Source organism: Mastomys coucha, unplaced genomic scaffold (assembly GCF_008632895.1).
Source record: "Mastomys coucha isolate ucsf_1 unplaced genomic scaffold, UCSF_Mcou_1 pScaffold8, whole genome shotgun sequence".
Taxonomy (NCBI): Eukaryota; Metazoa; Chordata; class Mammalia; order Rodentia; family Muridae; genus Mastomys; species Mastomys coucha.
This window is the reverse complement of record NW_022196914.1, coordinates 52,657,765-52,673,512: the sequence shown is the minus strand read 5'-3', so window position 1 is coordinate 52,673,512 and position 15,748 is coordinate 52,657,765. Positions and strand designations below refer to the sequence as shown.

The window sequence follows — 15,748 nt, the reverse complement described above, 5'->3', positions numbered from 1 at the left end:
CAAATAAGCTTCCACACGCTCAGTCCTCCTTGCTATTTTTGACTTTGCAAGTATCAAAATGTTCCCTGGTGCACACAATTAAACACTGGAAATAGATGTTAGAATTTAGAAGAACAGATACTTCACACAGTAAGTGTATTTTACATCTTTCTAGCTTCTTGAAACACACAGGACACATCCGTTTCTGTGGTTACCCTGCCGTGCAGCAGCACTAAGCCTCTAAAGTACAGTTTCAAGCCCACTCATAACTTCCCCCACTCCATTAGCCCTGCTTCTTCAGCTTCTGGTTCCTACCCTCCTTAATGAGATCATATTATATTTTACATGTGAATTAGATCATGTGCCTGGCTCATTTAACTTAGTATAGTGATCTTTAGTTTTATTCATTTGGCCACAAATAACAGGACTTATCACCTATTTTATGACTGAATAGTATTCCATTGTATGTAAGTATTGTATTTCCTTTGCCTTTTTATTGGTTGATAGGCCCTCTGATATTGATGTGCTGTTTCCATTTCTTGGATGTTGTGAATCTTGCCACAATAATCACAGGAATACAGCTGTCTCTGCAACATACAGATTTCATTTTGCTTGGCTGTGCACCAGTTAGTCTTTCAGAAGAATGTAGAAATAGCTTGTAGGTCTCCTGCGTAATGCTTTTGATTACACCTTCCTGCTAATATGCTTTTAGAGCTTGTGTTTTCCTTTGCAACAAATAGGCTATTTATATTCGTTGCCTGTCTCCCACTATTTCAGTGCTGTTAAGAGGTAGGAGTTATATAATACGACTGCTTTTTCATGTTTTGTTTGGTGATTTAACAGCTTCCCTCTGACGATTGATATCCTTGTGTTCTCCCTGTCATAGTTGTCTCTGAGCCACGGTATCATACTTTCTCTGTTGATAAACATTTGAGCAGTTTCCAGTTTAAGGCAGTGTAAGCAGTCTCTTACTTACGTTTTGGCCTGACCTGGGCAGATGGGTTTTATGCTTTCACTAAGGAACACATTCTCCACCTTCCTCCTACGTTTTCTTCTAAAAGTAGCGGGCTTGCTTTTCATGGTTCATTCTTTCACCCACCCAGATTCCGTTTCCTGAGATTTGGGGCCACACTTATTTTCATACAGCTAACCATTTCCCTGCCTTTATTTAAGGACAACTATGTCTTTGTGGCTCACCTATAAATGCCTCCCATGGCTCCCAGGTTTCTGTTGCATGGTTGGCCTTCTCCTGTGGCTGCACACATTCCTACTTGATGCTTCTCTGTTTAACCTGCTCCAGGATGGGTAAATATGTGCTCCAGCTCAAGATGGCGAGGCAAAGAGTGCTGCCAGCAGTCTTCTCTGTGGCTTTTGTTGTATGCTGTCCTGATCTCCATTTAGTGTGTATACATGGGAGGAGGATTGCTTGACTATGTCTATTTTCTGCTTTAGCAGATATTACTGAAGTTTTTCAAAATGGTATGCAGTGTTGTTCTTCCAGAATAAAAGTTCCAGCCCTTCTCTCATCTTTGGCATAATTTGACATTGACAACTATGGCAGCCTTTCTTCCTTCTCTGTCTTATTTGATGTTTCTTGTGTGCGTGTGCGTGCGAGAGAGAGAGAGAGAGAGAGAGAGAGAGTGTGTGTGTGTGTGTGTGTGTGTGTGTGTGTGAGAGAGAGAGAGAGAGAGAGAGAGAGAGAGAGAGAGAGAAGTGATGTCATTTTATGGTTTGTAATCGGACACCTCTTCATAGTTTTGACAACCATCTGTATCATTTGTCATTGTCCCCGCTAAAATGAGATGGAGCCAACTGGAAGATAATTAAGTCATTGGGGGTGCTGCCCTCAGAAAGGATTAAGTCTTCTGGAAGAATGGGTTATTTCTCATAAGAATGTCCTTTATAAAAGGAGCATGACTGGCCCCTCCCCGGCTCTCACTTCCTGTCAGCAAAATGAATTCCTCTTGCACGCACTCCCATCGTACTTATATCATCCACAGTTAAAACTTTTACCAGGCCTGAGAAAAAGTCAGTATCATGCTCTTGAATATCTAGAACTTTGACCTTACTGAACATCTTCTTTAAACAAATTACCCAGCCCCAGCTACTTTATTATAGGGATGGAAAATGGATTAATTCAATGACATATGTAAATATGTCACAAAGTAATGCTCTGCCTAATGAAGTCTTGTTTGTTAGATGAATTGTAGATACCACAAGAAGATCAAAACAAAACAGAAACCTTTCTGATCCAAGCATGGTAGTGGATTCCTGTAATTTCAGTTCTTGGCAAGTGGAGGCCAAAGATTAAAATATGAGGCCAGCCTGGTCTACCTAGTAAGCAGAAGGCCAACCTGGAATATATAGTGAGCCCCTATCCCAGTCCGCACTCCCAAAATAAAAACCAACCATTCTAATCCCTTTCTGCTTCAGTAAGTAAAGTTCTGTTTTTTGTTTGTTTGTTTGTTTCCAGCAGGACTCTGAGAGAGTAATGATAATCACTGGACCAAACATGGGTGGGAAGAGCTCCTATATAAAACAGGTTGCACTGGTTACGATCATGGCTCAGATTGGCTCCTATGTTCCTGCAGAGGAAGCCACAATTGGGATTGTGGATGGCATTTTCACAAGGTAAGTGTTCATTCTCTTTGAATGTATCTCTTAATGTAAGCCAAGGCCACACTAGCACACAAACTCTCTTTTTGTGTACACATTTGAGTGAATGGGTTTACACTCAACTCTCAAGGTTCAGGAGCAAAAGTCATTTGTCATTGCATATGTTGATATGGAAGAGACCTAGGGTGTCATTTCCCTGAAGAACTTTTTTTTTTTTCCTCCAAATCTTTTAAATGAATTCTTTAAATAAAACTTTAAGGAGAGAATCAATATCTACTCTCAAGCTTAGCTGAAAGGCTGTGAAGAAATGGGAATCAATATTTAAACAGAGAAAAGAAGTTGTGGTGTGCCTTCCAGCGTGGGAAACTGAGACCTGTTCCCTCTTCATTGTTGAGATAGAAGTACCAAGCAAGATCGTTAATTCACATTTATTTCTATTCTCAAACATTGCATAGTTACTGGCCAAGGCTTACTGATTTCAGTTTGTAAACTTAATTTTATGCTTTCTTAGCAATGTGAGTAGTCTATCCTAGTTTTGCTAAAAAGAATTTGTAGATTACCCATTTCATATCTTGCAATTTATCAGTTTTTGGGTAGTTTGTATTTCTTGTGTGATATGTTTGAGTAAATACTGAATATGTAAACATAACACTATGTAATAACCAAGCTGTCTGTGCAGAATGTTTATTACTGTCCAGCTTCATGGTTAAACACTTGTGGATCAAACCAGAATTTACTATCACCAGTATTAATAAATTTGAGCAGATATTGAAATGCCTTAAAATCTGCACATTGAAAGAATCTTTTGACTTTGAGAGCCTTTCTGAAGGGTGTGCTCATTAGTCAAAAGAAGGAAGGAAGGAAGGAAGGAAGGAAGGAAGGAAGGAAGGAAGGAAGGAAGGAAGGGTTCCTTCAGACTGAATGCAGGCATCAGCATAGACATGGAGGTAAGTAAGGAACTGAAGGCAGGCTCTCCAGGAGGGCCCAAAGTAAGGCAGGGCTTGGTGAGAGTAATACGAGTTGTCAGAGGTAACATCAGAGGTAACAGCGCTGTGCACATGTGGGTGAAGAATCTGGGTACCCATTGAAAGAGGGGAACAGTATTATAATCTGTTTGCTGCTGCTGAATCAATACTACAAACTAGAGGTGAGAGGGAAGAGAAATGGGGAGAGAGGGAGAAGGGTGGATGGAAGCACCTGCATTCATATGCATATGGAAGCCAGAGGCCAACTTCAGATGTTCTTTATGAATCAAGAACTATTCATCTCATTTCTTTGAGAAGGGGTCTTTCAGTGAGACCTGGAGTTTGGTAAGCTAAGCTGACTGACCAGCAAGCCCCATATTAGTCTTTGGAGTGGGTTTTTCCACGTGTTATATTTATAAATCCATCTGCATGGATATATATTTGTAGGCCTCTGTTTATGTTTTATGCATGTGCACACATTCCTTGGCAAGTATTTAGCATGATTTCAATGTTTTACAAATGTAAACAGTGTTGGTACATGTTGGTACCTGGGCATATGCAATGGCTCCAGAAGATACAATGGCTTGGCTCAGCCATCCCAATTCAGCAGTGAAAGGCAGACGGGGGGAGAGAAGCGCATACAGGGATGTGAACCCCTATGTCCATCCTCTAAGTACTGAGTTGAGCTTTAGGTTTAAACAACAACAACAAAAAGGGTTGAAGCTCAAGAGAGGTTTGCATGGTGGTTTTGGTGAAAGTGTGATCTGGTTGATTTTCTCTGTGATGGCGACTTCAAGTTCTACCTATCTGGTTTGCAGGTGATGACTGTCCCTGCTCTGAGCCTCAGCCTCTGTGTCATATCATTCCTGAGGTAGCTTTCCTGAAGGCGCCTGTTAGTTGGCAGGGAGTTTTAGTTGCTTAGATACAGAATAAAAGCAGGGATGCTGGGGTTTCATCCTGCCCTCCATTACATTGTGGGGCCAAGTGAAGAATGAATGCTTTTGAGCAAAAGCAGCTTCTAAAGTGCCCATGGCACTGGCTTATACACCGTGTCCTGTTCATAAGTGAATTTTCCCCATCTCACCTGTATTGAGGGTAGAATTGCTGGGTTGTAAGGAACATGCGTCTTTCAAGTTCTCTAAGGAGGCCATACCAGTTTAGGAGCAGCAGCATGTGAATTTGGCCTCACATTTAATGTAAAATTAGAACACGTATGTTCGTAAGATTGCTTGTAGGAACATACTCGTTTCTGTTGTTTTAATTTCCTTTATATGAAGTACCATCTGGTAGATTTTCATTGTTTCTGATGCTAGGGAGATTCAGAGAGTGCCCTGAGTAGGTTCCCTCATGCCTGCCAGGTTATAATCCAGTGGCTTCTTCGTCCTTCATCCCCTTTTGGCTTGCCTGCCCAAACAGCAGAGTGTAATTCAAGGCTCAAGTGTGGAAGTAAGTTTGATCTAGTTTGACTTGCTCTGATATGAGAGGATTTCTCTTTGAACATTCTAAGTAACTACTTGTTTAGATTGCTACTTTCTAAGCCCAGTTCTTATGAATTTTAGCTGGAATCTCTGAGGTGCTACCCAAGCAGTGACACTTTAAAAGTTCATGTCACAGCTGGAGAGATGACTCAGAGGTTAAGAGCACTGACTGACTGCTCTCCCAGAGAGGTCCTGAGTACAATTCCCAGCAACCACATGGTGGCTCACAACCATCTGTAATGGGATCCGATGCCCTCTTTTGGTTTGTCTGCAGAGAGCAACAGTGTACTCATATACATAAAATAAATAAATAAATCTTTAAAAAAAAGATTAAAAAAAGTTCATGTCAGAACAGCCTCAAATTAGAGAATTACCACTGCTTTGTAATCTTTACTTTGTATGCATTGCAATTCTTCCAGTAAAAGTAAGTGGTTCTTCAAATTAAATCATTGTTACTCAAAAATCCTTTTTGTGACCATTGAGAAATACACTATAGCTAAACTAAATAAGATATTTGCATAAGGTTTGGCTCCAGACTTTAAGCTGCTTGTTTTATGTCATATTGGACATGGCATATCTGCTGTGGCCCATGAGTACTGTAGGAAGTGAATGGAGAGGAAAACTACAGTCGGGCAGGTGGCTAGGCATCTTCTTTCTTGATTATTATAAGGTCACATGACTAAGGAATGGTGTCCCTAGTCATTAGCAGGTCTTTTTTTAAAGTGGGTTTTTGGCCAACATCTGCATTTGGCTTTAAGTGATGTATTTAAATCAGTGTATTGGGATTTATGTGCTCATCAGTGAGATGCCTATTTTCAAGGATTATTAGCATGTGAGAGCATCACTGAGATCAGATTTGTTTGTCTTCCTGATGCCTTACACAGCTTCTTAGATTCAGTAATTAATTTTGAGAAAAACAATGAGTTATTAAGTGTGGTTAGGAAGTCATTTAAGAAAAACAAAACAATTGCCATCTCTCATCATCATTTCTGTTGATTCCAGTGAAATGTTTGTGGACAGAGTGTTTATGATAACTGGACCCTGGTGAAATAATATGATGGTGTGCTGCCCACTCCCACCCCCCCATTCTATCCACATCTAGCCTCTGTGACCCCACTGTATTCAGTGTGGCATGAGTGTGTTTGTCCTGAAATAGAATTTAAGGGTAATGGGCCTCGGGGCTTATATTATGTCACGTTTGCTTTTGAGCAGAGAGCAAATTCATTCATCCAATCTAGTTCAACTCAGCAAATATTTATTGGACACAAACTGTGAAGGATGTGCACAGTGCATCCTTCAGGGGAAGAAAGAAAGCATCTCAAGTGAGCATGTGTCTTCTCAGTTGTAAATATCCACACTAAAGACCCCATGAGAGATGGCATTTAACTACAGAAGCAAACTCTTCTTCAGTGGCTTCAGGAACTGTGCCTTGGGAAGGCCTCTGGTGTGTTGTATAATGAACATGACATGCCTCACTGCTATGTTTTTGGTGGGAAGTGTGGATTTAATACCTCTACTTGGGTCAAAGTTTCCTAAAGGTTTGGTGTGGTTTAGTTTCAAAGCATATCTAGACAGATCCCTGCTTGCAGTTCCCCAATGTACTGTTCAGGTGGGTGTGATGGAGGGAACCCTTAAAAACTCTGGTTTTCTTTTTTTGTTTTTTTAAGACTTTTATTTAGTTGAGAACAGTTTTAAGTTCACATTATATTTTGAGAAAAGAATAGATTTTCCCCCAGAGGCTCTTGCTGCCTTGCGCATGCAGAGCTGCCCTGTGTCAGCCTCGCCTGGCAGAGTGGTCCAAGAAATGAAGCTACGTTGCTGAGTGGGCATCACCCAGAGCCCATGGGTTACATGAAGAAGGCTCCTTTCACCTTGGGACAGAGTCACTATCCTGAAAATCTTCTGTGCCTGCTTTTCATTCCTCCCCCTCCCCAACTGCTAGTACTCATGGATCCTTTTACACTGCATCTATAGTTCTGTCTTTTCTTGGAGTCTCGTGTAGCAAATGGAATGTGGCCCTCATGCTCTGTAGGCTTCTTTCTCTGGGCAGTTGTATTAATGTTTCCTCTAGGTCTTCCAGGGCTTGGTAATGTATTTCTTTTACTGGTGGATGGTAGTCTATTGCCTGCATTATCACAGTACATATTGGCTTACCATTTCCACACTAAAAGTCATCTGAATTACTCATGAAGTTTAACAGTTAGCAATAATTTGCTAAGAACAAGACCATAAACATCCACATGTGGGATTTTATGTAGACATGTTTTTAACTCCTTTCGCAAGGATCAGAAAGCATACTTGATCAGTCCTGTGGCAGTATATGTGCGTTTGCTTTTGTGTGCAGTATTTGCCTTATATGTACAAAGCTACTACAAGTGAACAAGCAAAACTAAAGCTAAGAAATCTTTAGGTATAGTAATAACAATAATAATATAATAATAAATTTGTTGAAATACATTCAGCTCTTTATCTGTTACTTATTCATCTATTTCAAAGGTCTCACTGTGTAGCTCAGGCTGGCCTAAAACTCACCATCTTCCTACCTCAGCCTGTGAAATGCATGGATTGCAGGCTGTACTTGTAGATTGTAAACTGACACTTGTAACTATAGAAAGTTATTTGGAACAAAATAATATTCTGACTAGTGGATATAATATGTACAGTATATGATGACAGTTGACATGCAGCGACTTCAGGTACCTGATGTTGTTTGTGGTGGGTATGTTTCACTTCTACTCTCTTAGTTCTTTTGAAATGAACAGCAGTCTGTACTCAGTGCTGTACAGTGGAATGCTAAAGAAAGCCCTTATTTCTGGTTTATGACTCTGTGTTCTCCACTGATACTAACCTAGTCTTTCCACACCCAGCCTCTGGGACCCCCATTCCTTATACACCCAGCCTCTGTAACCCTCATTCCTTACACACCCAGCCTCTGTGACCCCCATTTGTTATACACCCAGCCTCTGTGACCCCCATTCGTTACACACCCAGCCTCTGTGACACCTGATTCCTTACATATCCAGCCTCTGTGACACCCATTCCTTACACACCTAGCCTCTGTTACTCCCATTCCTTACACACCTAGCCTCTGTGACCCCCATTCCTTACACACCTAGCCTCTGTGACCCCCATTCATTACACACCCAGCCTCTGTGACCCCTGATTCCTTACATATCCAGCCTCTGTGACACCCATTCCTTACACACCTAGCCTCTGTTACCCCCATTCCTTACACACCTAGCCTCTGTGACCCCCATTCGTTACACACCCAGCCTCTCACTGAACCTGGAGCTCCCAGATTCGTGTTCCTGTGACTCAGGTTCAGCTGGCATCTGAACTAAGCTTCTCCAGGCTGTGCAGTGAGCACTGTACTGACTGAGTCATTTCTGCCTCAGCTCTTGTCTTCTTTTTCTTTTTTCTTTCTTTTGGACATTGTCTCTCTCAAGCCTTACAATGGTGATCCTCCTGCCTCAGTTCTGGGATTATAGGTGTGCACCACAGTACCCAGCTCTAGGTATCATAGCTGTTTGTAATTTTGTTCTATTATGGGGTAATTAATGTTTATGTCTAACTAAAGGCACTGTCAATAGGCAGGTGAGTGAAGAGTGGAGTTCTTCTTTATATTTTATATCCTCTAAGTACTGTTTGATGGCTTCACATAGTTTAGTAATTGCAGCTTTTTCTCTTCTTAGACTTTATGATTTTAGATTCTTTTTGATCCCCATTGTGTTTTTGTTTTTGTTGTTGTTTGTTTTTTTAAAGTATGGGCCAAGTGTGGTGGCATACACCTTTAATCCAAGCACTCAGGAGGCAGGAGCAGGCAAGTCTCTGCAATTTCAAGGCAGGCCTTGTCTACCTTGCAGGATACCTACTGCTGTACAATGAGACTCCATCTCAAAACAAACAAGCAAAAAATTATAGAGTATTTTATTACTGAATAGGTTTCTGACCTTTTGTTCAAGTTATCCAGAAAATAAGAAGCTTCAATGCCCATACTGGACAGAACTCTGGAAATATTTTAGCAAGGTAAAATAAATGGGAAAGAATTCAAAATACTTAAACTTCTTGAAAAATCTCCTAAGTAAAGGATACAATGGGCTATTGCTTTCTAATTCTCTCTTTTTTTAAATTTTTTTATTAGATGTTTTCTTTATTTACAATATCTCCTTTCCCAGGTTCCCCTCAAAATAAAATAAGGAAAAAAATAAAATAAGAAAAAAACAAACAAAAACTAAAACAATCCCGTTCTCTCCCCCCTCCCCCTGCTTACCACCCCACCCTCTCCCACTTCCTGGCCCTGGCATTCCCCTACACTGGGGCACAGAACCTTCACAGGGCCAAGGTCCTCTCCTCCCACTGATGACAGACTTGGCCATCCTCTGCTATACACATGCTGCTGGAGCCATGAGTCCCAACATCTGTACTCTTTAGTTGGAGTTTTAGTCCCTGGGAGCTCTGAGGGTACTAGTTAGTTCATATTATTGTTTGTGCTAAGGGGCTGCAAACCCTTCAGCTCCTTGGGTCCTTTCTCTAGCTCCTTCATTGGAGACCCTGTACTCAGTCCAATGGATGCCTGTGAGCCTCTACTTCTGTATTAGTCGGGTACTGTCAGAGCCTCTCCAGAGACCTAGCCATTCTGACTGGTGTGAGGTGAAATCTCAGGGTTGTTTTGATTTGCATTTCCCTGATACCTAAGGATGTTGAACATTTCTTTAGGTGCTTCTCAGCCATTCATATTTGTCAGTTGAGAATTCTTAGTTTAGCTCTGTACCCCATTTTTTGATCAGGTTATTGGTTTCTCTGGAGTCTAACTTCTTGAGTTCTTTGTATATATTGGATATTAGCCCTCTATCAGATACAGGATTTGTAAAGATCTTTTCCCAATCTTTTGTTAGTTGCCGTTTTGTCCTATTGACAGTGTCTTTTGCCTTACAGAAGCTTTGTAATTTTATGAAGTCCCATTTGACAATTCTTGATCTTAGCATATAAGCTATTGGTATTCTGTTCAGGAAAATTTCCCCTGTGCCTATGTGCTCGAGGCTCTTCCCCACTTTCTTTTCTATTAGTTTGAGTGTATCTGGTTTTATGTGGAGGTCCTTGAACCACTTGGACTTGAGCTTTGTACAAGGAGAAAGGAATGGATCAATTTGCCTTCTTCTACATGTTAACCTCCAGTTGAGCCAGCACCATTTGTTCAAAATGCTGTCTTTTTTCCACTGGATCCTTTGTCAAAGATCAAGTGGCCATAGGTTTGTGGGGTCATTTCTGGGTCTTCAATTCTATTCCATTGATCTACCTGCCTGTTACTGTACCAATACCATGCAGTTTTTATCACAATTGCTTTGCAGTACACCTTAAGGTCCGAGATGGTGATTCCACCAGAAGTTCCTTTATTGTTGAGAATAGGTTTGGCTATCCTGGGTTTTTTTGTTATTCTAGATGAATTTGCAAATTGCTCTTTCTAAGTCTGTGAAGAATTGAATTGGAATTTTGATGGGGATTGCATTGAATCTGTAGATTGCTTTCAGCAAGATGGCCATTTTTACTATATTAATCCTGCCAATCCACGAGCATGGGAGATAGTTCTATCTTCTGAGATCTTCAGTTTTCTTCTTCAGAGACTTGAAGTTTTTGTCAAACAGATCTTTTACTTGCTTAGATAGAGTCACACCAAGGTATTTTATATTATTAGTGACTATTGTGAAGGATGTTGTTTCCCTAATTTCTTTCTCAGCCTGTTTATCCTTTGTATAGAGGAAGGCCACTGATTTGCTTGAGTTAATTTTATATCCAGCTACTTTGCTGAAGTTGTTTCTCAGATTTAGGAGCTCTCTGTTGGAATTTTTGGGGTCACTTAAGTATACTATTATATCATCAGCAAATAGTGATAATTTGACTTCTTCCTTTCCAATTCGTATCCCTTTGATCTCCTTTTGTTGTCTAATTGCTATGGCTAGGACTTCAAGTACAATATTGAATAGGTAGGGAGAGAGTGGACAGCCTTGTCTAGTCCCTGATTTTAGTGGGATTGCTTCAAGTTTCTCTCCATTTAGTTTGATGTTGGCTACTGGTTTTCTGTATATTGCTTTTACTATGTTTAAGCATGGGCCTTGAATTCCTGATCTTTTCAAGACTTTTATCATGGGATGATCATATGGTTTTCTTCCTTTGAGTTTGTTTATATAGTGAATTACGTTGATGGATTTCTGAATATTGAACCATCCCTACATCCCTGGGATGAAGCATACTTGATCATGATGGATGATCTTTTTGATGTGTTCTTGGATTAGGTTTGCAAGAATTTTATTGAGTATTTTTGCCTGTGTCAGCACTTCTGGGAGATCAGCTCTCCTCAGATAAGATGTGTGTGCAGTTGGCTGTAGATCAGTTGTCCCTCCTGAGTCCTGGCGTCAGAACAAACCCTGGAGACAGACTCTCCACTTGTAGGGAAGGGGCAGAGAGGTGAAGAGGGAGGTAGAAAGGATCCGGCACTTGCTGCCCTGCTGATTCTGAGGCCTGTGCCTCCTGGCTGGTCCCTCCTCCTCCTAGGTGAAGAGGGAGATAGAAAGGATACTGTGCAGGCTGCCCTGCTGCTTCTGAGGCCTGTGCCTTTGGGTGGTCCCTCCTTAGAAAGTCATTGGAGAGAAAATGGAGATCTCACCTGAGTCTCTGGGTTAGAATACTCCCTGAAGGCAAGCTCTCTGCTTGGGGGGAAGGGGCAGAGAGGGCTGTGGATCTGCAGAACCTCCTCCTAGGTGGAGAGGAAGGTAGAAAGGATTCTAGCAGGCTGTGCTGCTGCCACTTTCTAATTCTCTTATCTGAGATACTGAAATGGGCAAACTCATAGTCACAAAATAGAATGTAGTTCATGTGACTGGGAGGGCTGAGCAAGAATTATCACTGGGAACAGAGCCAGTATAAGAGTGAGGGTCTAGAAAAGGGCAGTGGAGATGCTGCCCACTGTTGCAGACACACCTCCTACTTAAAAACCAGACACCTTCCACACAGAAAATGGTACATTTTGTTATTTGCTTTATCACTACCTTTTTAAAGTGCTTGAGGTCAAAGAATCTCATTGTAACACAAGTAACTAATGTTTCATTTGATAACTGAGAAACATGTAGCATGCTAACTCACATATCAGTAAAAATAGTCTGTCTGAGTTTCCTGGAAGTATTCTTGTTTTTTAGAAACTGATTCAAAGAAGTAATCATTGTCTTCTCCAGCTATGTTTTATGAAGCTTTGTTGACCTATATACGGGTTATGGGATAGGAGGGGGGAGGGGGATTAGAAAGATTAGTCAGCTGCCACTCCTAAAAATACCGGTTGATTTTGTCTTCTTAATCACATAACTGTAACCTTCTGTCTGTTCAGAGTGAACTGACTCCAAGTAGAATGCTGAAGGATGCATTTTCCATTTTTACTACAATTGAGCATAAAACAGACAAGCATGCTTACCTATATTCTAGAATTCCCTAAGTCTCTAGCACATTTTAACACCTGAAAAACTTCAGAGTCATCATCCAGTAATATGTCTTGTGATTGTTGATTTAAATAAAACTTTCAATTATTTTATATACCCTATTTTACTGCAAAAAGTTATTTTAGACTGACAGAATGACTAAGGTGTGAGATAGTGAGAGAGCATGGTTGACTAAAGGTACTGGATCAAAGAGAAAGGTAGAAACATGAGATAACATCAGATCTGTTGATTGTATTCAGCCAAACTCAAGTACAGATCAGACATAGTGACGCGTTTTAAGTTAAGGAAGGCTAACAGTAAGCCCCTTTATCAATAAACCATTCCCATGTAACAGACAATCCCTAGGTAACAGACAGTCTGCATGTAACAGGCAGTTCCTATGTAACTTGCAGCATCAGTGACTGCTTAATGAGCTGTCATTTCTGCAGTGTCTGGTTCTCTAGAAAAGGAGAATTATGATTGAAATTGTTCTGTCTCCTAGGGCAGTGGCTCTTAGACCATTCTTTAGGGAGCAGAGTGACTTTGCTTATATGAAAGGACTTAATCATAACTAAAAAGTTATTAGCAGCCACTGACCAGCCTAATTGGAGAAGCATAGTAAAATTCCATTCAAATATCCCTGACACCATGTCTGGCTTTCTGGACAGAAACCTTACAAGGTTCTGGGCTTTGGTTGGGATTTCCAGAAGCCTCTACTACCATGATGGCTCTTATGGCACAGTCTGACACAGGGCTAGGGGTGATGAGTTCTGGTAGTTTCCTCAGGGAGGAGAGTGCTGAAGAGGTCAGCAGGAGACTTAGGTAAGCAGAAATGAAAAGAATAGTAATAGAATTTTACAAAGTATGTTCCATTGGCCTGGGTTTAATTATAACACCTACAAGTTAATATAGGAAGGGCATTTCTTACATTAACTGGGTGGGTCATTGTAAAAAAATAAATTTTAAAATGTAGTTTTTAACTGAATGGAAAATGTGGATATTGTTGAAGCTATGTGTCAAACTTTAATTAACAACTCTCATATTATTATAAGCTTTCCATGGATGCTTTAAAATTACTTCTGATATTTATCAGAATAAATGCACTTAATTTTTCATGTTTCTTACAGTTACATATAATTTATTTTTTAATAAACTAAACACATATAAGATTCTTAATTTTTATGGTTTCATATGGAGACTATTACTTTAAACTCTTTTGTTAGTTGGAGTGTTTCCCACAAATGATAAGTCATTCCACATTCAGTGCAGTGACTTGTCTACACTGAAGCAGCAGGGCTCTGGAGTTTAGGTTTGGGATGAGTTTAGTGGGCTTTGTGCTATGTGTGTAACCCATGTTCATAAAACCATGGACTTGAGACATGGGCCTTAGAGGGTTCTAATTGCTTTGTCTGGTTTTATGGAGTGACTCTCCTGTTTATGGATAGAGATGCTGCTCTTACACAAAAGGTAGCCAACTTGTGTAAGGTGGCTCTGTTCTGAGGAGAGAGAGAGAGAGAGAGAGAGAGAGAGAGAGAGAGAGAGAGAGAGAGAGAGAGAGAGAGAGAGAGAGAGAGAGAGAGAGAGAGAGAAAGAGAGAGAGAGAGACTTTGTGCTGAGGATTGAACTCTGGGCCATAAACAAACAAAGCAAGCACTCTGCTACTGCCCTATAGCCCCAGACCTTAGTTGTTTTGATTTTTCGATAAGGTCTTGATGAGTTGCTTGGGCTGATGTTGAACTCACTCTACTTCCCAGGCAGGACTTGACTGGAACTCATCATCCTACTGTTTCTGCCTCCCACAGAGGTGGGATTACAGACTTATCCCACCATGCCTACCAACATAATTCATTAATGACATCATTTTCAACGTTTTACTACACATTACACTTGAAGCTCCTTAGCTAGATGACAACTGGTATACTTATTAATTTTTTTAATGTCAAGAAATAGAGCAAAAGCTCAGTGGCTTTAGTCTCAAACAAGAGCTGCAAAACTTGGAGGTGGGGTGTAGTGGCTGAGCATGGATTTAGCATCTGGAAGGGCCCTGGCTAATCCACAGAACTACAGGAGAAGTAGGGGGTGGGGAAGGCAAGGGAAGAGGAAGAGGATTGTAAATGCCTTCTCACAAGCTCAGTCTTCCTTAAAAAAATCCCCATTAGTGCTTTAGAGTTAACAGTAAGCTAAGCTGGCCACTTTCTGTGCATGCACATAACGTACACTTGCTTTATGTATTTCATTTCAGTGGTCCCTAAAGGTACCCCAGTCAGATAGATCCCTAATGGTACTCCCATGATAATAACGGGGAGAATGCTTAGAATGCTTTTAGCCACCATGCTGTAGCAGGATTTCTTCAGTGTTTTAATCCACTGGAGTTGGGAAAGAAGGCTTTAACTGCGTGGCTTTTCTTTAATGGGCACAGCCTTCTTCCTCTTTGTGCCAGATACCTAGGGAGGAGAACATGCCACCAAATATCCAGAGATAACTTCCACACACTCTGATGACCTTGGTTCAGCACAAGCGTGTTTTAGGAAGAGTGGCATACAGTGCAGTGCCGTTTACACCATATAGACACAGAAGCAGTGTGTCCTGATAGGAAATACAAAGCAGTAACAGGTGGCATGGAGAGTCTTCCTGAGCCTGTCCACCTCCAGCCCCACCCCTGATCCCTAGAGGCTGCCTTGAAGCCTTCCTGGGTTGATTCCTCTGATAGTGAGCCTTGTAAACTTCTCAGAAAGATTATACCTGGAAGCTTAAATGTATCAGCTAGCTCTAATGGTGTCTGACCTCTTGCAACAAAATCTGAAGAGATCCTTTATTAATTTCTGAACTTCTCTCCTTCCAATTTGACTTCTGCCTTGAGAGCTGTCTAGCATTTCTATTGCTAATGATCTCTTGTGTGGGTCTGGGTTTTGGGGTAGTGGAAGAGGATTGAGAAAAGGTTTCACTAAGTAGCCCAGGCCTACTACTTGCCATGAGGCTCCTGCCATGATACCCATTTGCTGTGTTGCTTCTTGGACCATTTCATAGGCTAGTTTTAAAATACAAAGGTGTTTGTATTATTATAGTACAGTACATGCACATTCATGTTAAAAACAACATAAATTATACACACATGTAGTGCGAGACTATACATGAATAGGTCTGTAAAATTCTAAGATACAAACTTTGTGGATTGAAGGAGTCTTCTAGCAATCTAAAGTGCCTCTTATGTCTTTCTGGTTGTTTTCATTTCCTCCCAGTTGCCGCA

The 15,748-nt window shown here is 40.9% G+C and overlaps 1 protein-coding gene across 4 annotated transcripts in view; it reads left to right on the top strand.

The window, feature by feature from the left end:
* Msh3 (mutS homolog 3) overlaps window positions 1–15,748 on the top strand; it is a 151,191-nt gene that overhangs the window by 114,203 nt on the left and 21,240 nt on the right. For 3 of the 4 annotated variants that reach the window (XM_031360461.1, XM_031360463.1, XM_031360464.1), the window contains one exon: window positions 2,453–2,610. In XM_031360461.1, coding sequence (XP_031216321.1) covers window positions 2,453–2,610 — 158 coding nt within the window. The remainder of the gene's footprint in view (window positions 1–2,452; window positions 2,611–15,748) is intronic. The other variant, XM_031360462.1, reaches the window with a different exon arrangement.